The sequence below is a fragment of the Salmo salar genome, chromosome 01 (assembly GCF_965601325.2).
Source record: "Salmo salar chromosome 01, fSalSal1, whole genome shotgun sequence".
NCBI classification, from domain to species: Eukaryota; Metazoa; Chordata; class Actinopteri; order Salmoniformes; family Salmonidae; genus Salmo; species Salmo salar.
Genome location: NC_138291.1, coordinates 181,646,898 through 181,672,554, shown reverse-complemented (window position 1 = coordinate 181,672,554; position 25,657 = coordinate 181,646,898). Strand labels below are relative to the sequence as shown.

The following is a 25,657-nucleotide window of genomic DNA, read 5'->3' as shown; positions in this document are numbered from 1 at the left end:
GAGAGAGAGAGAGAGAGAGAGAGAGAGAGAGAGAGAGAGAGAGAACAACTGACGAGTTTTTAAACCAAGGGATGTGATTGGGTATGGGAAAAGGAGCAGGTGTCTTCTGATTGCCGACTGATTGGCGACTCCTGTGAATAGGGGAGAAGGAAAAAAAATACACACGCAGGATACCTGTATCGGTAACAACAAGCATACCCATAACATGATGCAGCCACCACCATGCTTGAAAATATGAAGAGTGGTACTCAGTGATGTGTTGTGTTTGCCCCAAATGTAAAGTTTGGACATAAATGTAATTGTTTTGACACAGTTTTGGCAGTTTTAATGTAGTGCCTTGTTGCAAACAATGATGCATGTTTTGGAATATTTTTTATTCTGTACAGGCTTCCTTCTTCCTTCTTTTAACTCTGTCATTTAGGTTAGTATTGTGGAGTAACTACAATGTTGTTGATCCATCCTCAGTGTTCTCCAATCACAGCCAATAAACTCTGTAACAGTTTTAAAGTCACCATTTGTCACGTCCTGACCAATATTTAGGTATTATTTCTATTATATTTGGTCAGGACGTGGCAGAGGTATATTTGTTTTGTATTATGGGGTTTTGTGTGTGGTGTAGTGGGGTGTATTAGTTTGGTATAGGTTCTAGGTTTGTTTTTCTATGTGTAGTTTTGGGTGCTGGACTCTCAATTGGAGGCAGGTGTTTCTAGTTGCCTCTGATTGGGAGTCCCATAAGTAGGTGTGTGTTTGTTTGGTTTTCGTGGGTAGTTGTTTTTGCACTGCGTGTTGTGTGCCTGCAAAACTGTTCCTGTCGTGTATATTGTTTTCCAGTGGATGCGTTACTCCTTTTTTTGAATTAAAACATGAGCATCCATATTCCCGCTGCAGTTTGGTCTATTCAACACGGCTCTTTTTGTGACAGAACTACCCACCACCAAAGGACCAAGCAGCGGAGAAGAGGACAGAGGCAAGTGAGGGAGGAATGTTGGAGGCAGCCCCAATAATTTTTTAGACAGCACAAGGGCTATTTGGCGGGGCGAGATTACAGCCCCAGGCCAGCTCCCCGTACCCTTGTAGGGCAGACTGGACAGGTCCCGTGCTTTGGGGTTGGGGCTGTGGTGAGGCCTGGGATTTTCAGGCCGGTAGGCAAGGTACCAGCGCCCCGCATGTGCCAGGGCGAAGTAGGCATCGAGCCGGAAGGGGTGATGCCAACCCTGCGCTCAAGACCACCAGTGCGCCCTTTCGGTCCGGTGTTTCCCGCCAGACGCACTAGCATGGAGGTGCGTGTCTCCAGGCTGGCACGTCCTATACCAGCCCCACGCATCAGGAGTCTAGTGTGTCAACCCAGCCTCGCCAGTCAACAGTCACCAGAGCTGCCCGCCAGTCAACAGTCGTCAGTGCTGCCCGCCAGTCAACCATCACCAGAGCTGCCCGCCAGTCAACAGTCGTCAGAGCTGCCCGCCAGTCAACAGTCGTCAGAGCTGCCCGCCAGTCAACAGTCGTCAGAGCTGCCCGCCAGTCAACAGTCGTCAGAGCTGCCCGCCAGTCAACAGTCGTCAGAGCTGCCCGCCAGTCAACAGTCGTCAGAGCTGCCCGCAAGTCAACAGTCGTCAGAGCTGCCCGCCAGTCAACAGTCGCCAGAGAGGTCAGACTGCCCTGAACTGCCGGAGTGGCCAGACTGCCCTGAACTGCCGGAGTGGCCAGACTGCCCTGAACTGCCGGAGTGGCCAGACTGCCCTGAACTGCCGGAGTGGCCAGACTGCCCTGAACTGCCGGAGTGGCCAGACTGCCCTGAACTGCCGGAGTGGCCAGACTGCCCTGAACTGCCGGAGTGGCCAGACTGCCCTGAACTGCCAGGGTGGCCAGACTGCCCTGAACTGCCAGGGTGGCCAGACTGCCCTGAACTGCCAGGGTGGCCAGACTGCCCTGAACTGCCAGAGTGGCCAGACTGCCCTGAACTGCCAGGGTGGCCAGACTGCCCTGAACTGCCAGGGTGGCCAGACTGCCCTGAACTGCCAGGGTGGCCAGACTGCCCTGAACTGCCAGGGTGGCCAGACTGCCCTGAACTGCCGGAGTGGCCAGACTGCCCTGAACTGCCAGGGTGGCCAGACTGCCCTGAACTGCCAGGGTGGCCAGACTGCCCTGAACTGCCAGGGTGGCCAGACTGCCCTGAACTGCCAGGGTGGCCAGACTGCCCTGAACTGCCAGGGTGGCCAGACTGCCCTGAACTGCCAGGGTGGCCAGACTGCCCTGAACTGCCAGGGTGCCCGGCCTGTCAGGATCAGCCCGAGTGGTCCTCCTGCCCTCCGGCCCAGCCCGAGTGGTCCTCCTGCCTTCCGGCCCAGCCCGAGTGGTCCTCCTGCCTTCCGGCCCAGCCCGAGTGGTCCTCCTGCCTTCCAGCCCAGCCCGAGTGGTCCTCCTGCCTTCCGGCCCAGCCCGAGTGGTCCTCCTGCCTTCCGGCCCAGCCCGAGTGGCCCGCATGCCTTCCGGCCCAGCCCGAGTGGCCCGCATGCCTTCCGGCCCAGCCCGAGTGGCCCGCATGCCTTCCGGCCCAGCCCGAGTGGTCCGCCTGCCCTGATCTGCCAGGGTGCCCGGCCTGTCAGAATCAGCCCGAGTGGCCCTCCTGCCCTCCGGCCCAGCCCGAGGGGCCCTCCTGCCCTCCGGCCCAGCCCGAGGGGCCCTCCTGCTCTCCGGCCCAGCCCGAGGGGCCCTCCTGCTCTCCGGCCCAGCCCGAGGGGCCCTCCTGTCCCCCGGCCCAGCCCGAGGGGCCCTCCTGTCCCCCGGCCCAGCCCGAGGGGCCCTCCTGTCCCCCGGCCCAGCCCGAGGGGCCCTCCTGTCCCCCGGCCCAGCCCGAGGGGCCCTCCTGTCCCCCGGCCCAGCCCGAGGGGCCCTCCTGTCCCCCGGGCCAGCCCGAGGGGCCCTCCTGTCCCCCGGGCCAGCCCGAGGGGCCCTCCTGTCCCCCGGGCCAGCCCGAGGGGCCCTCCTGTCCCCCGGCCCAGCCCGAGGGGCCCTCCTGTCCCCCGGCCCAGCCCGAGGGGCCCTCCTGCTCTCCGGCCCAGCCCGAGGGGCCCTCCTGCTCTCCGGCCCAGCCCGAGGGGCCCTCCTGCTCTCCGGCCCAGCCCGAGGGGCCCTCCTGTCCCCCGGCCCAGCCCGAGGGGCCCTCCTGTCCCCCGGCCCAGCCCGAGGGGCCCTCCTGTCCCCCGGGCCAGCCCGAGGGGCCCTCCTGTCCCCCGGGCCAGCCCGAGGGGCCCTCCTGTCCCCCGGGCCAGCCCGAGGGGCCCTCCTGTCCCCCGGGCCAGCCCGAGGGGCCCTCCTGTCCCCCGGGCCAGCCCGAGGGGCCCTCCTGTCCTCCGACCCGGCCCGAGGGGTCCGTCTGCCTGGCGCAGCTATCGGCTCCACCGAAGTGGGCGACGCCGAGGGTGGAGCAGGGTCCACATCCTGCACTGGAGCCACCTCCAGGATAGGTGGGTTGGGGAGGGAGGGTGTAGCACAGTGCCGTCGTTGACGGCAGCCACCCTCCCTTCCCTCCCTTATTGTTTAGGGGGTATTGCTTTTTGGTTTTGTTGGGGTAATGGGGATTTTTTGTGTTTTCTTTTAAGGTGCATTCCGGGGTCTGCACCTTTAGGGGGGGGGTAATGTCACGTCCTGACCAATATTTAGGTATTATTTCTATTATATTTGGTCAGGACGTGGCAGAGGTATATTTGTTTTGTATTATGGGGTTTTGTGTGTGGTGTAGTGGGGTGTATTAGTTTGGTATAGGTTCTAGGTTTGTTTTTCTATGTGTAGTTTTGGGTGCTGGACTCTCAATTGGAGGCAGGTGTTTCTAGTTGCCTCTGATTGGGAGTCCCATAAGTAGGTGTGTGTTTGTTTGGTTTTCGTGGGTAGTTGTTTTTGCACTGCGTGTTGTGTGCCTGCAAAACTGTTCCTGTCGTGTATATTGTTTTCCAGTGGATGCGTTACTCCTTTTTTTGAATTAAAACATGAGCATCCATATTCCCGCTGCAGTTTGGTCTATTCAACACGGCTCTTTTTGTGACACCATTGACCTCATGGTGAAATCCCTGAGCAGTTTCCTTCCTCTCCAGCAACTAGAGTTAGGAAGGACTCCTGTGTCTTTGTAGTAACTGGGTGTATTGATACACCATGCAACATGTAATTAATAACTTCACCATGCTTAAAGAGATATTCAATGTCTGCTTATTTATTTTTACCCATCTACCAATAGATGTCCTTCTTAGTGGGACATTGGAAAACCTCCCTGGTCTTTGTGGTTGAATCTGTGTTTGAAATTCACTGCTGAACGTATTTAGGCTTGACAAAACAAAAGGGGTTGAATACTTATTGACTGAAAACATTTCAGCTTCTTATTTTTAATTCATTTGTAAACATTTTCTAAAAAACCTAATTTCACTTTGACATTATGAGGTATGCAAGGTCCACCTGCTCAAGGGTTAGTGTCATTAGGGTTAGTGTCATTAGGGTTATGTTATGTCATTATGTCCAGCGCATGTCCAGGCCCATCTGAAGTTTCCCAATGACCATCTGGATGATCCAGAGGAGGAATGGGAGAAGGTCATGTGGTCTGATGAGACAAAAATACAGCTTTTTGGTCTAAACTCCACTCGCCGTGTTTGGAGGAAGAAGAAGGATGAGTACAACCCCAAGAACACCATCCCAACCGTGAAGCATGGAGGTGGAAACATCATTCTTTGGGGATGCTTTTCTGCAAAGGGGACAGGACGACTGCACCGTATTGAGGGGAGGATGGGTGGGGCCATGTATCACGAGATGTTGGCCAACACCCTCCTTCCCTCAGTAAGAGCATTGAAGATGGGTCGTGGGTGGGTCTTCCAGCATGACAACGACCCGAAACACACAGCCAGGGCAACTAAGGAGTGGCTCCGTAAGAAGCATCTCAAGGTCCTGGAGTGGCCTAGCCAGTCTCCAGACCTGAACCCAATAGAAAATCTTTGGAGGGAGCTGAAAGTCCGTATTGCCCAGCGACAGCCCCGAAACCTGAAGGATCTGGAGAAGGTCTGTATGGAGGAGTGGGCCAAAATCCCTGCTGCAGTGTGTGCAAACCTGGTCAAGAACTACAGGAAACGTATGATCTCTGTAATTGCAAACAAATGTTTCTGTACCAAATATTAAGTTCTGCTTTTCTGATGTATCAAATATTTATGTCATGCAATAAAATGCAAATTAATTACTTAAAAATCATACAATGTGATTTTCTGGATTTTTGTTTTAGATTCCGTCTCTCACAGTTGAAGTGTACCTATGATAAAAATTACAGACCTCTACATGCTTTGTAAGTAGGAAACACTGCCGATTTTGCAGGTTATCAAATACTTGTTCTCCCCACTATATATCCACAGTAAAACGAGTCCTATTTTACATGTACATTTTAGTCATTTAGCAAACGCTCTTATCCAGAGCGACTTACAGTAGTGAATGCATACATTTCATTTCATGCATTATTTATTTTTTTGTACTGGCCCCCCGTGGGAATCGAACCCACAACCCTGGCGTTGCACACACCATGCTGGCGTTGCAAACACCATGCTCTACCAACTGAGCCACAGGGAAGTCCTATATCGACATAACCTGAAAGGCCGCTCAGCAAGGAAGAAGCCACTGCTCCAAAACCGCCATAAAAAAAGCCAGACTGGTTTGCAACTGCACATGGGGACAAAGATCGTACTTTTTGGAGAAATGTCCTCTAGTCTGATGAAACAAAAATAGAACTGTTTGGCCATAATGACCATTGTTATGTTTGGAGGAAAAAGGGGGATGCTAGCAAGCCGAAGAACACCATCCCAACCGTGAAGCACGGAGGTGGCAGCATCATGTTGTGGGGGTGCTTTGCTGCAGGATGGACTGGTGCACTTCACAAAATAGATGGCATCATGAGGATGGAAAATGATGTGGATATATTGAAGCAACATCTCAAGACATCAGTCAGGAAGTTAAAGCTTGGTCGCAAATGGGTCTTCCAACTGGACAATGACCCCAAGCATACTTCCAAAGTTGTGGCAAAATGGCTTAAGGACAACCAAGTCAAGGTATTGGTATTGGAGTGGCCATCACAAAGCCCTGACCTCAATCCTATAGAACATTTGTGGGCAGAACTGAAAAAGCGTGTGCGAGCAAGGAGGCCAACAAACCTGACTCAGTTACACCAGCTCTGTCTGGAGGAATGGGCCAAAATTCTCCCAATTTATTGTGGGAAGCTTGTGGAAGGCTACCCGAAACGTTTGACCCAAGTTAAACAATTTAAAAGGCAATGCTACCAAATACTAATTGAGTGTATGTAAACTTCTGACCCACTGGGAATGTGATGAAAAAAATAAAAGCTGAAATAAATAATTCTCTCTACTAACTGACCTAAAACAGGGAATTTTTACTTGGATTAAATGTCAGGAATTGTGAAAAACGGAGTTTAAATGTATTTGGCTAAGGTGTATGTAAACTTCCCACTTCAACTGTATATGGAATAGGTGTCATTTGGGGCACAGCCACAGTCTACTGGCTCGGCTCCGCTGGGTCTGGGGTAACAGGATCATACTGAGTGTAATCTCACAATCCAGGAACAGACTACTCCATTATTGCCCGAGGTACAGCGAGGGAAAAAAGTATTTGATCCCCTGCTGATTTTGTAAGTTTGCCCACTGACAAAGAAACGATCAGTCTATAATTTTAATGGTAGGTTTATTTGAACAGTGAGAGACAGAATAATATCAACAAAAATATCCAGAAAAAAACGCATGTCAAAAATCTTATAAATTGATTTGCATTTTAAAGAGGGAAATAAGTATTTGACCCCTCTGCAAAACAAGACTTAGTACTTGGTGGCAAAACCCTTGTCGGCAATCACAGAGGTCAGACGTTTCTTGTAGTTGGCCACCAGGTTGGCACACATCTCAGGAGGGATTTTGTCCCACTCCTCTTTAGGCGTTTAAACATGGGCTTGAATACTTATTGACTGAAAACATTTATTGATACACAGAAAGCAGCAGACTCCTGATCAAATCAATAGATCAATATAATAATCTTTGATAATACCAAATACAGAGCCTTCGGAAAGTATTCAGACCCCTTGACTTTTTACACACATTTTGTTACGTTACAGCCTTACTCTAAAATGGATTGAAGTGGGGGTTTTTTGTCTCTCATCAATCTACACACAATACCCCATAATGACAAAGCAAAAACATGTTTTTTAGAAATGTTAGCAAATTTACACTACCGTTCAAAAGTTTGGGGTCACTTAGAAATGTCCTTGTTTTTGAAAGAAAAGCACATTTCTTTGTCCATTAAAATAACATCAAATTGATCAGAAATACAGTGTACACATTGTTAATGTTGTAAATGACTATTGTAGCTGGAAACGGCAGATGTTTTATGGAATATCTACAGAGGCCCATTATCAGCAGCCATCACTCCTGTGTTCCAATGGCACGTTGTGTTCGCTAATCCAAGTTGATCATTTTAAAAGGCTAATTGATCATTAGAAAACCCTTTTGCAATTATGTTAGCACAGCTGAAAACTGTTGTTCCGATTAATGAAGAAATAAAACTGGCCTTCTTTAGACTAGTTGAGTATCTGGAGCATCAGCATTTGTGGGTTCGATTACAGGCTCAAAATGGCCAGAAACAAAGACCTTTCTTCTGAAACTTGTCAGTCTATTCTTGTTCTGAGAAATGAAGGCTATTCCACGCGCCAAATTGCCAAGAAACTGAAGATCTCGTACAACGCTGTGTACCACTCCCTTCACAGAACAGCGCAAATTGGCTATAACCAGAATAGAAAGAGGAGTGGGAGGCCCCGGTGCACAACTGAGCAAGAGGACAAGTACATTAGAGTGTCTAGTTTGAGAAACAGACGCCTCACAAGTCCTCAACTGGCAGCTTCATTAAATAGTACCCGCAAAACAGCAGTCTCAACGTCAACAGTGAAGAGGCGAGCGACTCCGGGATGTTATGAAACTGGCTCTCATGAGGATCGCCACAGGAAAGAAAGACCCAGAGTTACCTCTGCTGCAGAGGATTACATTTTTTATTTAACTAGGCATGTCAGTTATGAACAAATTCTTATTTACAATGACAGCCTACCAGGGAACAGTGGTTAACTGCCTTGCTCAGGGGCAGAACGACAAATTTTTACCTTGTCAGCTCAGGGATTCGATCCAGCAACTTTTTGGTTACTGGCCAACACTCTAACCACTAGGCTACCTGCCAACCCAAGGATAGGTTGATTAGAGTTACCAGCCTCAGAAATTGCAGCCCAAATAAATGCTTCACAGAGTTCAAGTAACAGACACATCTCAACATCAATTGTTCAGAGGAGACTGTGTGAATCAGGCCTTCATGGCCGTATTGCTGCTAAGAAACCACTACTAATAATACGAGACTTGCTTGGGCCAAGAAACACCAGCAATGGACAATAGACCGTGAATATCCTAACACTAACTCTGACTACACTAACTCTGGCTACACTAACCCTGACTACCCTAACACTAACACTGACTACCCTAACACTAACCCTGGCTACACTAACCCTGACTACACTAACTCTGGCTACACTAACCCTGACTACCCTAACACTAACTCTGGCTACACCAACTCTGACTACACTAACTCTGACTACACTAACCCTGACTACACTAAGCCTGACTACCCTAACACTAACCCTGACTACACTAACCCTGACTACCCTAACACTGACTACACCATCCCTGACTACCCTAACACTGACTACCCTAACACTGACTACCCTAACACTGACTACCCTAACACTGACCCTGACTACACTAACACTGACTACACCATCCCTGACTACACTAACCCTGACTACACTAACCCTGACTACACTAACCGTGGCTACACTAACCGTGGCTACACTAACTCTGGCTACACTAACCCTGACTACCCTAACTAACCCTGACTACCCTAACTAACACTGACTACCCTAACCCTGACTACCCTAACACTGACTACCCTAACACTAACCCTGACTTAAGTAACCCTGACTACACTAATCCTGACTACACTAACCCTGACTAAAGTAACCCTGACTACACTAACACTAACCCTGACTACACTAATCCTGACTTCACTAACCCTGACTAAAGTAAACCTGACTACACTAACACTAACCCTGACTACACTAATCCTGACTTCACTAACCCTGACTAAAGTAACCCTGACTACACTAACACTAACCCTGACTACATTAATCCAGACTACACTAATCCTGACTACACTAACCCTGACTACTCTAACCCTGACTACTCTAACCCTGACTACACTAATCCTAATGACACTAACCCTAACTACACTAACCCAGACTACACTAACCCTAACTACACTAACCCAGACTACACTAACCCTAACTACACTAACCCAGACTACACTAACCCTAATGACATTAATCCTGACTACACTAACCCTAATGACATTAATCCTGACTACACTAACCCTAATGACACTAACCCTGACTACACTAATCCTGACTACACTAATACTGACTACACAAACCCTAATGACACTAATCCTGACTACACTAACCCTAATGACACTAATCCTGACTACACTAACCCTAATGACACTAATCCTGACTACACTAAGAGGTGAAAACAAAGGCTTCACCTGGCACACACACACACGCATGATGACAGGACTGAGCATGCTCCAGGGTGAATTATTGATGTGTACCTTAGGGCACAGAGGGACATAAAACGAGAGGGAGGGGAGAAAGAGGGAGGAGAGAAAGGAGGAGAGAGAGAAAGGAGGAGAGAGACAGACAGAGAGAGAGAGAGAGACAGAGAGAGAGAGAGAGAGAGAGAGAGAGAGAGAGAGAGAGAGAGAGAGAGAGACAGAGAGACAGAGCGAGAGAGACAGAGAGAGAGGGAGAGAAACAGAGGTAGACAGAGAGAGAGAGAGAGAGAGAGAGAGAGAGAGAGAGAGAGAGAGAGAGAGAGAGAGAGAACACTCATGGCTGGTAGCCAGTGACTCAGGTGCCTTTACAGGCTGCAGAACAGGGGGCCTAAAGGGATGGGGCTGGAAGGCTTGGTAGGTGTCATGATTTCTGGCACGGTGGTGGGAACAGTTCAGGGATGCATCCCAAATGGAACCCTATTCCCTATATAGTGTACTACTTTAGATCAGAGCCCTATTCCCTATATAGGGTACTTATTTCGATTAGAGCACTATTCCCTATATAGTGTACTACTTTAGATCAGAGCCCTATTCCCTATATAGTGTACTATTTGGGCTGCCCCCAGAGCTTTGGCAGATCAGATATCCCTGCATTATTCACAGGCTGTTCTGATACCGTTTCCAGACACGAATTCTCTTTCTCCTTTTCCTCTCCTGTCTCTCTCTCTCTCTCTCTCTCTCTGCCTCTCTCTCTGCCCCTGCCTCTCTCTCTGCCTCTCTCTCTGCCCCTGCCCCTCTCTCTGCCTCTCTCTCTGCCCCTGCCTCTCTCTCTGCCCCTGCCCCTCTCTCTGCCCCTGCCTCTCTCTCTGCCCCTGCCTCTCTCTCTGCCCCTGCCTCTCTCTCTGCCTCTCTCTCTGCCCCTGCCTCTCTCTCTGCCTCTCTCTCTGCCCCTGCCTCTCTCTCTGCCTCTCTCTCTGCCCCTGCCCCTCTCTCTGCCTCTCTCTCTGCCCCTGCCTCTCTCTCTGCCCCTGCCTCTCTCTCTGCCCCTGCCTCTCTCTCTGCCCCTGCCTCTCTCTCTCTGTCCATGCCTCTCTCTCTGCCCCTGCCTCTCTCTCTGCCCTGCCTCTCTCTCTGCCCTGCCTCTCTCTCTGCCCCTGCCCCTCTCTCTGCCCCTGCCTCTCTCTCTGCCCCTGCCTCTCTCTCTCTCTCTCTGCCCCTTGCTCTCTCTCTGCCCCTGCCTCTCTCTCTCTCTTAAGTACCTTGAGCAAGGTACTTAACCCTACATTTTGTTCCAGAGACTCTGTACTACTATGCATGACACTGCAAAACAACACATTTCACTGCAGCTGTCTGGTGTATGTGACAATAAAACACACACATATAATATAATATAAATATATATATATATATATACACACACACTATATACACACACTATATATATATATATATATATATATATCTAATCCAGCCTAGTTTAATTCTATTTTATTCCATGAGAGCAACCCAAATAAAACAAGTAGATAGATATGTAACCATAATCAGCTTGTACATGGGAGACGAGGAGCTCACCGCCATCGACGTCAACAATTCAGGATTTCTGATCTCGTGACCTAAGCTGACATAAGTAGGATTTCACAGTCCGTTGGATGCTACAGGGTTTAACAAGTGAGATCAGTGTTTTTTAGCAGAGATTCCCTAAACCAGGGCTCCTTAGTGATCGTAGTGGTAACCCACTCAGTTAGAGCAGGTTGGATAAGTGTAAGTTTAGAGGTTATAGGTCAGGGTTGTTAGAGGTTCTATCCAATTAGCATCCACCCCTGGCCCACCTGGCCCCCCCTCTCAGCAACACCATGACAACGCCATGACAACGCCATGAGTAGTGTTCCATTTGAACAGTATTTCTGTCCTCTTGTTTATAGAGATCTACAGAGGAATGCTGACAGTCAAAAGGGGTGGGGATATATTTGTAATAGGGACACCAAGAGGGTTCTTGCCTCTTGCTCAGTACAGTAGGGTTGAACAATTCCAGGTTGGACGATTCCATCACAGTTAAAATTCCCTGCTTATTGCCTGATTCCTCTAGTCGGGAATTCAGAAAAAAATGTTTTTCTGGAAAGTTCAGGGATTATAATATATTAATAATTAAAGGCCAATAAGCATAGTACTCACCTATACTGGTGGGGAAGATATCCTCATTGTTGATCTGGACCTCGATCCAGTCCATCAGGAGATTCATGTACTTGGGAGCCGGTAGAGCCGTTGGTTTCTTATACTTGTGATCGTCCTGCCATCGGTACTCATACCTAGGACCTCCGGACATGACCGGACAACTCTTCTCCGTGCAGAACTCGCACACTGTCCCGTAGATGAGGTTTATCCTGTTGAAGAAGTCCACCACGTGCACGGCCACCCAGTCGTTCAGATCTTCCCCGTGGGGCAGAGCGACCGCCGCCCTCAGGTCAACCCCGGAGCTGAGCGACACCTGGGCCTTCTTATGCAGCTCGAAACGCTGCGTCCCCGGCTCAAACTTACGCTTGGGGCGGAAGGTCTTGTCCTTGTTGAAGACCTGCTTCAGGGCGATGGACATGTTGCCTAGGATGGGGGCTGGGGGGGGGTGGGTGGGTGGGGGGGGGCGAGGACCGTGGCGAGAGGGGACAGGGACAGGGGGAGTAGAGAGTAGGGGACCAACGGAGGTTTGTCTGCAGACCGTGTTGCAGGGGGAGGGAGCCCTGGGAGGAATCGACGGTACCAATAGTCACTTCTGGAGGAGCAGGTAGAGGAGGAGTAGACAAAAGAAGCGGGGTTTCCTGTGAACAAAACACAAAAAAATAATAATGTTTAAAAGACATCTCTAAAGTTACGTGTGAACATTTCCTACGCACTTGCAAAAATAATATTCTGATCTGCGAGTGCTTTTTACATCCAAAACACATAAAAAAAAACACACACAAAAACAACCAAGCAAAGACAAATGTTTAAAAGACATACTGCCAGTATATCTCCCACTAATCTAAACTCCTAATCCACTGAATGTGGGAATCAGACAAGAGAACAGAACAGGGAGTTTCCTTTACTAAGCTGATAATATCATGTTTAGACAGGTTAGTTGTGAAATGTGAAAGAGTAATACATTATATAGGGAATAGACAGTCTTTTTGGGATGAATACTGGGGTTTTTGTTGACCGATATCTGCACTCAGATCTTATCCTAACTCTAACCCAGCAGCTTGTCCTAACTCTAACCCAGCAGCTTGTCCTAACTCTAACCCAGCAGCTTGTCCTAACTCTAACCCAGCAGCTTGTCCTAACTCTAACCCAGCAGCTTGTCCCAACTCTAACCCAGCAGCTTATCCTAACTCTAACCCAGCAGCTTATCCTAACTGTAACCCAGCAGCTTGTCCTAACTCTAACCCAGCAGCTTGTCCTAACTCTAACCCAGCAGCTTATCCTAACTCTAACCCAGCAGCTTGTCCTAACTCTAACCCAGCAGCTTGTCCTAACTCTAACCCAGCAGCTTATCCTAACTGTAACCCAGCAGCTTGTCCTAACTCTAACCCAGCAGCTTGTCCTAACTCTAACCCAGCAGCTTATCCTAACTGTAACCCAGCAGCTTGTCCTAACTCTAACCCAGCAGCTTGTCCTAACTCTAACCCAGCAGCTTATCCTAACTCTAACCCAGCAGCTTGTCCTAACTCTAACCCAGCAGCTTGTCCTAACTCTAACCCAGCAGCTTGTCCTAACTCTAACCCAGCAGCTTATCCTAACTCTAACCCAGCAACTTGTCCCAACTCTAACCCAGCAGCTTGTCCCAACTCTAACCCAGCAGCTTGTCCTAACTCTAACCCAGCAGCTTGTCCCAACTCTAACCCAGCAGCTCGTCCTAACTCTAACCCAGCAGCTCGTCCTAACTCTAACCCAGCAGCTCGTCCTAACTCTAACCCAGCAGCTTATCCTAACTGTAACCCAGCAGCTTGTCCTAACTCTAACCCAGCAGCTTGTCCTAACTCTAACCCAGCAGCTTGTCCTAACTCTAACCCAGCAGCTTATCCTAACTGTAACCCAGCAGCTTGTCCTAACTCTAACCCAGCAGCTCGTCCTAACTCTAACCCAGCAGCTTATCCTAACTGTAACCCAGCAGCTTGTCCTAACTCTAACCCAGCAGCTTGTCCTAACTGTAACCCAGCAGCTTGTCCTAACTGTAACCCAGCAGCTTGTCCTAACTCTAACCCAGCAGCTTGTCCTAACTGTAACCCAGCAGCTTGTCCTAACTCTAACCCAGCAGCTTATCCTAACTCTAACCCAGCAGCTTGTCCTAACTGTAACCCAGCAGCTTGTCCTAACTGTAACCCAGCAGCTTGTCCTAACTGTAACCCAGCAGCTTGTCCCAACTCTAACCCAGCAGCTTGTCCTAATTGTAACCCAGCAGCTTGTCCTAACTCTAACCCAGCAGCTTGTCCTAACTGTAACCCAGCAGCTTGTCCCAACTCTAACCCAGCAGCTTGTCCTAACTCTAACCCAGCAGCTTGTCCTAGCTGTAACCCAGCAGCTTGTCCCAACTCTAACCCAGCAGCTTGTCCTAACTCTAACCCAGCAGCTTGTCCTAACTCTAACCCAGCAGCTTGTCCTAACTGTAACCCAGCAGCTTGTCCTAACTCTAACCCAGCAGCTTGTCCTAACTCTAACCCAGCAGCTTGTCCTAACTCTAACCCAGCAGCTTGTCCTAACTCTAACCCAGCAGCTTGTCCTAACTCTAACCCAGCAGCACGATGGATGACTGTGATGATGTCAGTGTAAAGAGAGGCTGTTCTAACTCGAGCCCTGTCAACTTCTCAGAACTCAGGTTATGTCCCAAAGTGTCTCCTTTTCCTATTTAGTGCACAAAATGTAGGATCAAAAATAGTGAACTATATAGGGAATAGGGTACCATTTGGGATGCACCCAGTGTAAAGAAAGGCTGTTTAGAGAACACTATGATGACACACCAAATGATGACTACCAATCCCAGACCACTATGATGACACACCAAATGAACACCACCAATCAGAGACCACAATGATGACAAATCAAATGATGACCACCAATCAGAGACCACTATGATACACCAAATGCATTTGATGGATCCTTTTTGTCTTCTTCTAATACCTCTTAAGGGGAAAGTAGTCCAAAAGTAACTGAAAGTAATCAGATTATGTTACTGTCACACCCTGATCTGTTTCACCTGTCCAAGTGATTGTCTCCACCCCCCTCCAGGTGTCGCCCATCTTCCCCATTATCACCTGTGCATTTATACCTATGTTCTCTGTCCAGTTTGTCTTGTTTGTCAAGTCAACCAGCATTTTTGTTCTCAGCTGCTGCTTTTTCCAGTCTCTCCTTTTTCTCACCCTCCTGGTTTTGACCCTTTCCTGTCCTGACTCTGAGCCCGCCTGCCTGACCACTCTGCCTGCCCTGACCCTGAGCCTGCCTGCCGACCTGTACCTTTGCCCCACCTCTGGATTGTTGACCTCTGCCTACCCTGACCCTGACTGCTGTCTGGTACCGTTGCGCCACCTCTGGTTTACTGACCCCTGCCTGCCTTGACCTGTCTATTGCCTGCCCGTTGGAATATTAAACCATTGTTAATTCAACGTGTCTGTATCTGGGTGTTACCTTGATTCCTGATAATGTGAACTGGCCATGACTGACCCAGCAGACCTGGGCCAGCTGCGCAACGCCATCTCCACTCAAGGAGCCACCATCAGTAGGCACGAGGAATTGCTTCATGGCCTTGTGGAGGGGGTCCAAATGTCGGCTGAACGCCAAGACCGGGCGTTGGACAGTTTGCTGGAGCAATTCCACGGGTTGTCTGGGACGCCGCCTACCACGGTGGTAACCATTCAGCTCCTCAGCGACTCAGCTGCTAGCAGCGCCGTCTCATCGGTCACTCCACCTTCTCGGGAGCCCCGCTTACCACCTTCGGAATGCTTTAATGGAGAGCCGAGCACCCGTCGGGCGTTCCTTGCTCAATGTACCCTTGTCTTCGAGCTTCAGCCCTCCTCCTTCCCCTCGAATCGCTCCAAGATAGCCTAACTTATCACACTTCCATCCTGAAGCTAATCCAGCTTTGTCAGGACTCCCGCAGAGTAGATGATTATGCAGTGGATTTATGCACCTTGGCAGCGGAGAGTGCTTGGAATCAAGAGGCAATGTTCAATATGTTCCTGCACGGCGTCTCGGAGGAGGTCAAGAACGAGCTAGCAGCCCGGGAGTTACTGGCGGAGCTTGATTCCCTCATTGCTTTGAACATCCGTATCGATGGTCGATTATGGGAACGATGGAGCGAGAGGAAATTGGATTTTGCTCGCACGTCCAGGGATCCCACCTTGTCTCCGAGTCATCCCGGAAGCTCCCGATGATCTCGCTGCCGAGAGGGCTGCCGAAGACGGCTGCCGAAGACGGCTGCCGAAGACGGCCGAGTCACCGCTTCCTGAGCCTATGCCACTAGGTAGAGCTGGGCTGTCGCCAGCGGAATGGCAATACAGGATCGACATGAAGAGTTGTCTGTATTACGGGACGCTTGGTCATTTTGTGTCCTCTTATCCTTTAAAAAAAAAAATCAGGCTCACAGGTAGGAGCAGGGACTCTGGTGGGCCATATGGAGAATGTTCCTGCTTCACCTGCTCACACCCCTTTTCATGTCATTCTGCTGTGGGGAGACGAGTCCAAATCTCTCTGGGTTCTCATTGAGTCTGGGGCCGATGAGAGATTTTTGGTGTCCGAGCTACTCTGGCGTCCGAGCTGAAAATCCCCACTCAGCCCCTCTCCATTCCCATGACGTTAGAGTGCTGGACGGGCGCTCTATAGGCCGAGTCACCCACAACACCACTCTCATCAACCTACGTGTGTCAGAGAACCACATCGACGCAATCCAGTTCCTGCTCATCAAGTACCCTCAGATTCCCGTGGTATTGGAATCTCCTGGCTCCAGCCCATTCTGCCACGCCCATTGCCTGAAGTCAGCACAACCTGCCCCCGGACGTCTTCCCTGGGGCTCGGAAAGTGCCCAGACCTCTCCGCAAATTCCCGTGGAGTACTAGGACCTCCGGGAGGTGTTCAGCACGGCCCGGGCCACTTCGCATCTGCCGCACCGACCTTATGACTGCAGGATTGACCTTCTCCCTAGCACGACTCCGCCCTGGGGATGACTGTACTCTCTGTCGGGACCAGAGACCAAGGAGCTAGAGACCTACTTCGGGGACTCCCTTGCCGCAGGAACTCATCCCGTCCCGGCGTTCCGGGACCTCAAACATCGCTTCACCACAGCTCCCATCTTGGTTCATCCAGACCCTTCCCGTCAGTTCATGGAAGCTGATGCTTCTGATATCGGAGTGGAGGCGGTCCTGTCCCAGCGTTCTGCCTTGGACCTCAAGCTACATCCCTGCGCCTTCTTATCCCACCGCCTTAATGCCACGGAAAATAACTACGATAAGGGGAATCGTAGCTTCTCGCAGTGAAGATGGCGTTGGAGGAATGGAGGCACTGGCTGGAGGGGGCGGAACACCCATTCATCGTGTGGACCGACCACAAGAACCTGGAGTTTCTCTGCACCGCCAAGCGCCTCAACTCCAGGCAAGCCAGATGGGAACTGCTGTTCACACGGTTCAACTTCTCCCTCTCGTACCGGCCGGGATCCAAGAATGTCAAGCCGGATGCCCTGTCTTGCCGCTATAGCCCCACAGGTACCACGCCGGAGCCCGAGACCATCCTTCCCACCTCGTGCCGTCACCTCGTGCCGGCACTCAACTGCCAATAGGGAAACCGGTCCGGGAGGCGCAGCGGTCCCAGTCGAACCCTGGGGGGGCCCTGATAATTGGATGCTTGTGCCTGAAGCTGTCCACTCTGCGGTCCTGGAGTGGGCCCATTCTTCCAGGCTTGCATGCCACCCGGGCTCCCGTCGGACCCTGGCCTTTGTGCAACAACGCTTTTGGTGGCCTACTATTGGTTCTGGATGTCGCCGCGTTTGTCTCCGCCTGCACAGTCTGTGCTCAGAATAAGACTCCTCGGCAAGCTCCCGCTGGTCTTCTGCAACCACTGCCTGTCCCTCACCGACCCTGGTCCCACACAACACTGCCATCCTGACCGTGGTCAATCGGTTTTCCAAGGCCGCTCACTTCATTCCTCTCCCCAAACTACCCTCAGCCAAGGAGACGGCCCAGCTCATGGTGCAGCCCGTCTTCCGGATCCATGGACTGCCTGTGGACATGGTCTCTGAATGAGTCGGCCCTCCTCAAGACCACCTCCAGGTGTCGACGACAGGCGGATCGCCATCGGACTCCGGCTCCCCGTTATCATGTCGGGTAGAAGGTATGGCTATCCACCCGGGATCTGCCCCTCTGGATGGAATCCCGCAAACTGTCCCCCCGGTTTATCGGCCCATTTCCCATCTCCAAGATTATTAGCCCCTCTGCTGTCCGTCTTCTGTTGCCCCAGACCCTTCATATACATCCCACCTTTAATGTGTCCAGAGTCAAACCAATGTCTCAGCTCTTTGTCTCCGTCCCCTGAGCCTGCCTTCTGACCTGTACAGTTGCCCCACCTCTGGTTTACTGATCCCTGCCTGCCCCTGTTGGAATATTAAACCATTGTCAACTCGACGTTCGACGTCATCCAAAAGTTACGTTACTGATTTAACATTTTGGACAAGTAACAGATTACATGACTATGGAGCCAGTCTGTTCATTCCTTAATGACCGTGGAGTCAGAGTCTGTTCATTCCTTAATGACATTACATTACATTACATTTAAGTCATTTAGCAGACGCTCTTATCCAGAGCGACTTACAAATTGGTGCATTCACCTTATGATATCCAGTGGAACAACCACTTTACAATAGTGCATCTAAATCTTTTAAGGGGGGGGGGGGGGGTTAGAAGGATTACTTTATCCTATCCTAGGTATTTCTTAAAGAGGTGGGGTTTCAGGTGTCTCCGGAAGGTGGTGATTGACTCCGCTGTCCTGGCGTCGTGATGGAGCTTGTTCCACCATTGGGGTGCCAGAGCAGCGAACAGTTTTGACTGGGCTGAGCGGGAACTGTGCTTCGTCAGAGGTAGGGGGGCCAGCAGGCCAGAGGTGGATGAACGCAGTGCCCTTGTTTGGGTGTAGGGCCTGATCAGAGCCTGAAGGTATGGAGGTGCCGTTCCCTTCACAGCTCCGTAGGCAATCACGATGGTCTTGTAGCGGATGCGAGCTTCAACTGGAAGCCAGTGGAGAGAGCGGAGGAGCGGGGTGACGTGAGAGAACTTGGGAAAGTTGAATACCAGACGGGCTGCGGCGTTCTGGATGAGTTGTAGGGGTTTAATGGCACAGGCAGGGATCCCAGCCAACAGCGAGTTGCAGTAATCTAGACGGGAGATGACAAGTGCCTGGATTAGGACCTGTGCCGCTTCCTGTGTGAGGCAGGGTCGTACTCTGCGAATGTTGTAGAGCATGAACCTACAGGATCGGGTCACCGCCTTGATGTTAGTGGAGAACGACAGGGTGTTGTCCAGGATCACGCCAAGGTTCTTAGCACTCTGGGAGGAGGACACAAGGGAGTTGTCAACCGTGATGGCGAGATCATGGAACGGGCAGTCCTTCCCCGGGAGGAAGAGCAGCTCCATCTTGCCGAGGTTCAGCTTGAGGTGGTGATCCGTCATCCACACTGATATGTCTGACAGACATGCAGAGATGCGATTCGCCGCCTGGTTATCAGAAGGGGGAAAGGAGAAGATTAATTGTGTGTCGTCTGCATAGCAATGATAGGAGAGACCATATGAGGATATGACAGAGCCAAGTGACTTGGTGTATAGCGAGAATAAGAGAGGGCCTAGAACAGAGCCCTGGGGGACACCAGTGGTGAGAGCGCATGGTGCGGAGACAGATTCTCGCCACGCCACCTGGTAGGAGCGACCTGTCAGGTAGGACGCAATCCAAGCGTGGGCCGCGCCGGAGATGCCCAACTCGGAGAGGGTGGAGAGGAGGATCTGATGGTTCACAGTATCAAAGGCAGCAGATAGGTCTAGAAGGATGAGAGCAGAGGAGAGAGAGTTAGCTTTAGCAGTGCGGAGAGCCTCCGTGACACAGAGAAGAGCAGTCTCAGTTGAATGCCCAGTCTTGAAACCTGACTGATTAGGATCAAGAAGGTCATTCTGAGAGAGATAGCAGGAGAGCTGGCCAAGGACGGCACGTTCAAGAGTTTTGGAGAGAAAAGAAAGAAGGGATACTGGTCTGTAGTTGTTGACATCGGAGGGATCGAGTGTTGGTTTTTTCAGAAGGGGTGCAACTCTCGCTTTCTTGAAGACGGAAGGGACGTAGCCAGCGGTCAAGGATGAGTTGATGAGCGGGGTGAGGTAGGGGAGAAGGTCTCCGGAAATGGTCTGGAGAAGAGAGGAGGGGATAGGGTCAAGTGGGCAGGTTGTTGGGCGGCCGGCCGTCACAAGACGCGAGATTTCATCTGGAGAGAGAGGGGAGAAAGAGGTCAAAGCACAGGGTAGGGCAGTGTGAGCAGGACCAGCGGTGTCGTTTGACTTAGCAAACGAGGATCGGATATCGTCAACCTTCTTTTCAAAATGGTTGACGAAGTCATCCGCAGAGAGGGAGGAGGGGTAGGGGAGGGGGAGGAGGATTCAGGAAGGAGGAGAAGGTAGCAAAGAGCTTCCTAGGGTTAGAGGCAGATGCTTGGAATTTAGAGTGGTAGACAGTGGCTTTAGCAGCAGAGACAGAAGAGGAGAATGTAGAGAGGAGGGAGTGAAAGGATGCCAGGTCCGCAGGGAGGCGAGTTTTCCTCCATTTCCGCTCGGCTGCCCGGAGCCCTGTTCTGTGAGCTCGTAGTGAGTCGTCGAGCCACGGAGCAGGAGGGGAGGACCGAGCCGGCCTGGAGGATAGGGGACAGAGAAATTCAAAGGATGCAGAAAGGGAGGAGAGGAGGGTTGAGGAGGCAGAATCAGGAGATAGGTTGGAGAAGGTTTGAGCAGAGGGAAGAGATGATAGGATGGAAGAGGAGAGAGTAGCGGGAGAGAGAGAGCGAAGGTTGGGACGGCGCAATACCATCCGAGTAGGGGCAGAGTGAGAAGTGTTGGATGAGAGCAAGAGGGAAAAGGATACAAGGTAGTGGTCGGAGATTTGGAGGGGAGTTGCAATGAGATTAGTGGAAGAACAGCATCTAGTAAAGATGAGGTCAAGCGTATTGCCTGCCTTGTGAGTAGGGGGGGAAGGTGAGAGGGTGAGGTCAAAAGAGGAGAGGAGTGGAAAGAAGGAGGCAGAGAGGAATGAGTCAAAGGTAGACGTGGGGAGGTTAAAGTCACCCAGAACTGTGAGAGGTGAGCCATCTTCAGGAAAGGAACTTATCAAGGCGTCAAGCTCATTGATGAACTCTCCAAGGGAACCTGGAGGGCGATAAATGATAAGGATGTTAAGCTTGAAAGGGCTGCTAACTGTGACAGCATGGAATTCAAATGAGGAGATAGACAGATGGGTCAGGGGAGAAGGAGAGAATGTCCACTTGGGAGAGATGAGGATTCCAGTGCCACCACCCCGCTGGCTCGATGCTCTAGGGGTATGCGAGAACACGTGGGCAGACGAAGAGAGAGCAGTAGGAGTAGCAGTGTTATCTGTGGTAATCCATGTTTCCGTCAGCGCCAGGAAGTCTAGGGACTGGAGGGTAGCATAGGCTGAGATGAACTCAGCCTTGTTGGCTGCAGACCGGCAGTTCCAGAGGCTGCCGGAGACCTGGAACTCCACGTGGGTTGACCATGGAGTCAGAGTCTGTTCATTCCTTAATGACCATGGAGTCAGAGTCTGTTCATTCCTTAATGACCATGGTAGAGATGCTGTTATGGGTTTATGACCGTGGTAGAGATGCTGTTATGGGTTTATGGTCTACACATGGTCTGCGGTTGTGATGCCGGTTGGACTTACTGCCAAATTCTCTAAAATGACATTGACGGCGGCTTATGGTAGATAAATTAACATGAAATTATCTGTCAACAGCTCTGGTGGACATTCCTGCAGTCAGCATGCCAACGCCCCCTCAGAACTTGAGATATCTGTGGCTTCGTGTTGTGTGACAAAAATGCAAATTTTAGAGTAGCCTTTTGTTGTCCCCAGTACAAGGTGCACCTGTGTAATGATCATGCTGTTTAATCAACTTCTTGATATGCCACATCTTGGCAAAGGATAAATGCTCATTAATTTGTGCACAACATTTCAGAGAAAAGCTTTTTGTGCATATGAAACATTTCTGGGAGTTCAGCTCATGAAACATGGGACCAACACTTTACATGTTGCGTTTATATTTTTGGTTCAGTGTAGAACCAAATAACGCCGTCATCAAACAGGCAGAATGTAACTCCCTCAGAGACAGAACGCACATTAGAGTCAAAGGCATATGGTAAATGTTTCATGTTCAATATTCAATGCTTCACTTTGAGTTCAATATTTGGGATCGTATCTAAGTGTTCTCTGATCTGGATATTTCTCTTTCAATTACACGTCAACCCTGCTAGTCTACACACACGTTAATCCTGCCAGAGTCTACACACACGTTAATCCTGCTAGAGTCTACACACACGTTAATCCTGCCAGAGTCTACACACATGTTAATCCTGCTAGAGTCTACACACACGTTAATCCTGCCAGAGTCTACACACACGTTAATCCTGCCAGAGTCTACACACACGTTAAACCTGCTAGAGTCTACACACACGTTAAACCTGCTAGTCTACACACACGTTAATCCTGCTAGTCTACACACACGTTAATCCTGCTAGAGTCTACACACACGTTAAACCTGCCAGAGTCTACACACACGTTAAACCTGCTAGTCTACACACACGTTAAACCTGCTAGTCTACACACACGTTAATCCTGCAAGAGTCTACACACACGTTAAACCTGCTAGTCTACACACACGTTAATCCTGCTAGTCTACACACACGTTAATCCTGCTAGTCTACACACACGTTAAACCTGCCAGAGTCTACACACACGTTAATCCTGCTAGTCTACACACACGTTAAACCTGCCAGAGTATACACACACGTTAAACCTGCCAGAGTCTACACACACGTTAAACCTGCTAGTCTACACACGTTAAACCTGCTAGAGTCTACACACACGTTAAACCTGCTAGTCTACACACACGTTAAACCTGCTAGAGTCTACACACGTTAAACCTGCTAGTCTACACACACGTTAATCCTGCTAGTCTACACACACGTTAATCCTGCCAGAGTCTACACACACGTTAATCCTGCTAGTCTACACACACGTTAATCCTGCCAGAGTCTACACACACGTTAATCCTGCTAGAGTCTACACACACGTTAAACCTGCTAGTCTACACACACGTTAATCCTGCCAGAGTCTACACACACGTTAATCCTGCTAGTCTACACACACATTAAACCTGCTAGTCTACACACACGTTAATCCTGCCAGAGTCTACACACGTTAAACCTGCTAGAGTCTACACACACGTTAAACCTGCTAGTCTACACACACGTTAAACCTGCTAGTCTACACACACGTTAATCCTGCTAGAGTCTACACACGTTAAACCTGCTAGAGTCTACACATGTTAAACCTGCTAGTCTACACACATATTAAACCTGCCAGAGTCTACACACACGTTAAACCTGCTAGTCTACACACATATTAAACCTGCCAGAGTCTACACACACGTTAAACCTGCTAGTCTACACACGTTAAACCTGCTAGTCTACACACGTTAAACCTGCTAGTCTACACACATGTTAATCCTGCTAGTCTACACACGTTAAACCTGCTAGTCTACACACATGTTAATCCTGCTAGTCTACACACGTTAAACCTGCTAGAGTCTACACACACGTTAAACCTGCTAGTCTACACACACGTTAATCCTGCTAGAGTCTACACACACATTAAACCTGCTAGTCTACACACACGTTAATCCTGCTAGAGTCTACACACACATTAAACCTGCTAGTCTACACACACGTTAAACCTGCTAGAGTCTACACACACATTAAACCTGCTAGTCTACACACACGTTAAACCTGCTAGTATACACACACGTTAAACCTGCTAGTCTACACACACGTTAAACCTGCTAGTCTACACACACGTTAATCCTGCCAGAGTCTACACACACGTTAATCCTGCCAGAGTCTACACACACGTTAAACCTGCCAGAGTCTACACACACGTTAATCCTGCCAGAGTCTACACACACGTTAATCCTGCCAGAGTCTACACACACGTTAAACCTGCCAGAGTCTACACACACGTTAAACCTGCTAGAGTCTACACATGTTAAACCTGCTAGTCTACACACACGTTAAACCTGCTAGAGTCTACACATGTTAAACCTGCTAGTCTACACACACGTTAAACCTGCTAGTCTACACATGTTAAACCTGCTAGTCTACACAAACGTTAAACCTGCTAGTCTACACACACGTTAAACCTGCTAGAGTCTACACATGTTAAACCTCCTAGTCTACACACATGTTAAACCTGCTAGTCTACACACGTTAAACCTGCTAGAGTCTACACATGTTAAACCTGCTAGTCTACACACATGTTAAACCTGCTAGTCTACACATGTTAAACCTACTAGAGTCTACACATGTTAAACCTGCTAGTCTACACAAACGTTAAACCTGCTAGTCTACACATGTTAAACCTGCTAGAGTCTACACACGTTAAACCTGCTAGTCTACACACGTTAAACCTGCTAGTCTACACATGTTAAACCTGCTAGAGTCTACACATGTTAAACCTGCCAGAGTCATATGGGAAATGGGAAAACATATAGAACTGGAGGTAATACTGTCTAAACCGTGTAGGTAATAGACCTATCTATAAACTTGATGCTCCATAAATACCTGAGACAGATGATGATGTAGTAGTAAAACACTAATCACAGGGATAGTACCTCTATATAGCGCTGAGTGAATGATGATGAAACCCCTCGGTCTCTCTGGATCTAGACCTGTCAGTGGTCCAATTGAAAAGGCCAGGGCAGTGACCGTGGATTACTGTGAGGATTAATAACAATGAAATCTTCATTTGTAGCTCTTTAATTCACTGGCGTCATCATGCATTCCACTTGGGGACTGGCAGTATCAGCACTCAGTCAGCTTGCTGTCCTTCCACTGCCTCAGATCACAACAACGATAAGTCCTCAGCAAACAACAGACGGGGTTTAGAGCACACCCTAATGTTTTTCAATCCATCTGGTCTCTATTGAAAATATGGGAGGAATCCACACATGATTTTTTTATTAGCTTTTCCTCACAGATTTACAACAACCACAATAATATATTTGGCCTGTTTTGCTTTGTCGATAGAGAAGGTTACATCTGCAATGCAAGTGTGTTGAAAAAGGCCTGGCGTGTAAATAATTACATTGTATACTAAAGAACATTACCCTGCACTGATCGAGGATCTTAAAAGGGTTCTGCCTCAGCTCTTAAGGGCTCCGCACAGTCTACGAAACAGATCCACAACACAGTCCGTAGCGCCGTGTGAAAAGAAGGTGAAATCACTGTGGAGAGCCCGTTAAGTTTTCTTGGAGAACTCTGGCCCGATAAAGAATCTTTGAGTTAAGTGTGGGGTTCTTGACGTGGCATCTACGGTTCTTCAGAATTCTAAAAGTCTGGACACACTTACTGATTCAAGGGTTTTTCTGTATTTTTTTTTATTTTTGTACTATTTTCTACATTGTATAATAATAGTGAAGATATCAAAACAAGCGCTATGATAAAACTGGCTCTTATAAGGACCCCCACAGGAAAGGAAGACCCAGAGTTACCTCTGATGCAGAGGATAAGTTCATTACAGTTACCAGCCTACAGAAATTGCAGCCCAAATAAATGCTTCACAGAGTTCAAGTAACAGACACATCTCAACATCAACTGTTCAGAGAAGACTGTGTGAATCAGGCCTTCATGGTCGAAATGCTGCAAAGAAACCACTACTAAAGGACACCAAT

At 49.5% G+C, this 25,657-nt stretch overlaps 1 protein-coding gene across 2 annotated transcripts in view; it reads right to left on the bottom strand.

The window, feature by feature from the left end:
- Window positions 1-25,657, bottom strand: part of LOC106572798 (MOB kinase activator 3B) — a 56,897-nt gene that overhangs the window by 12,422 nt on the left and 18,818 nt on the right. For both annotated transcript variants that reach the window (XM_014147283.3, XM_082957019.1), the window contains exon 2: window positions 11,836-12,473. In XM_014147283.3, the coding sequence (XP_014002758.1) occupies window positions 11,836-12,253 (418 nt within the window). In that variant the 5' untranslated portion in view covers window positions 12,254-12,473. The remainder of the gene's footprint in view (window positions 1-11,835; window positions 12,474-25,657) is intronic.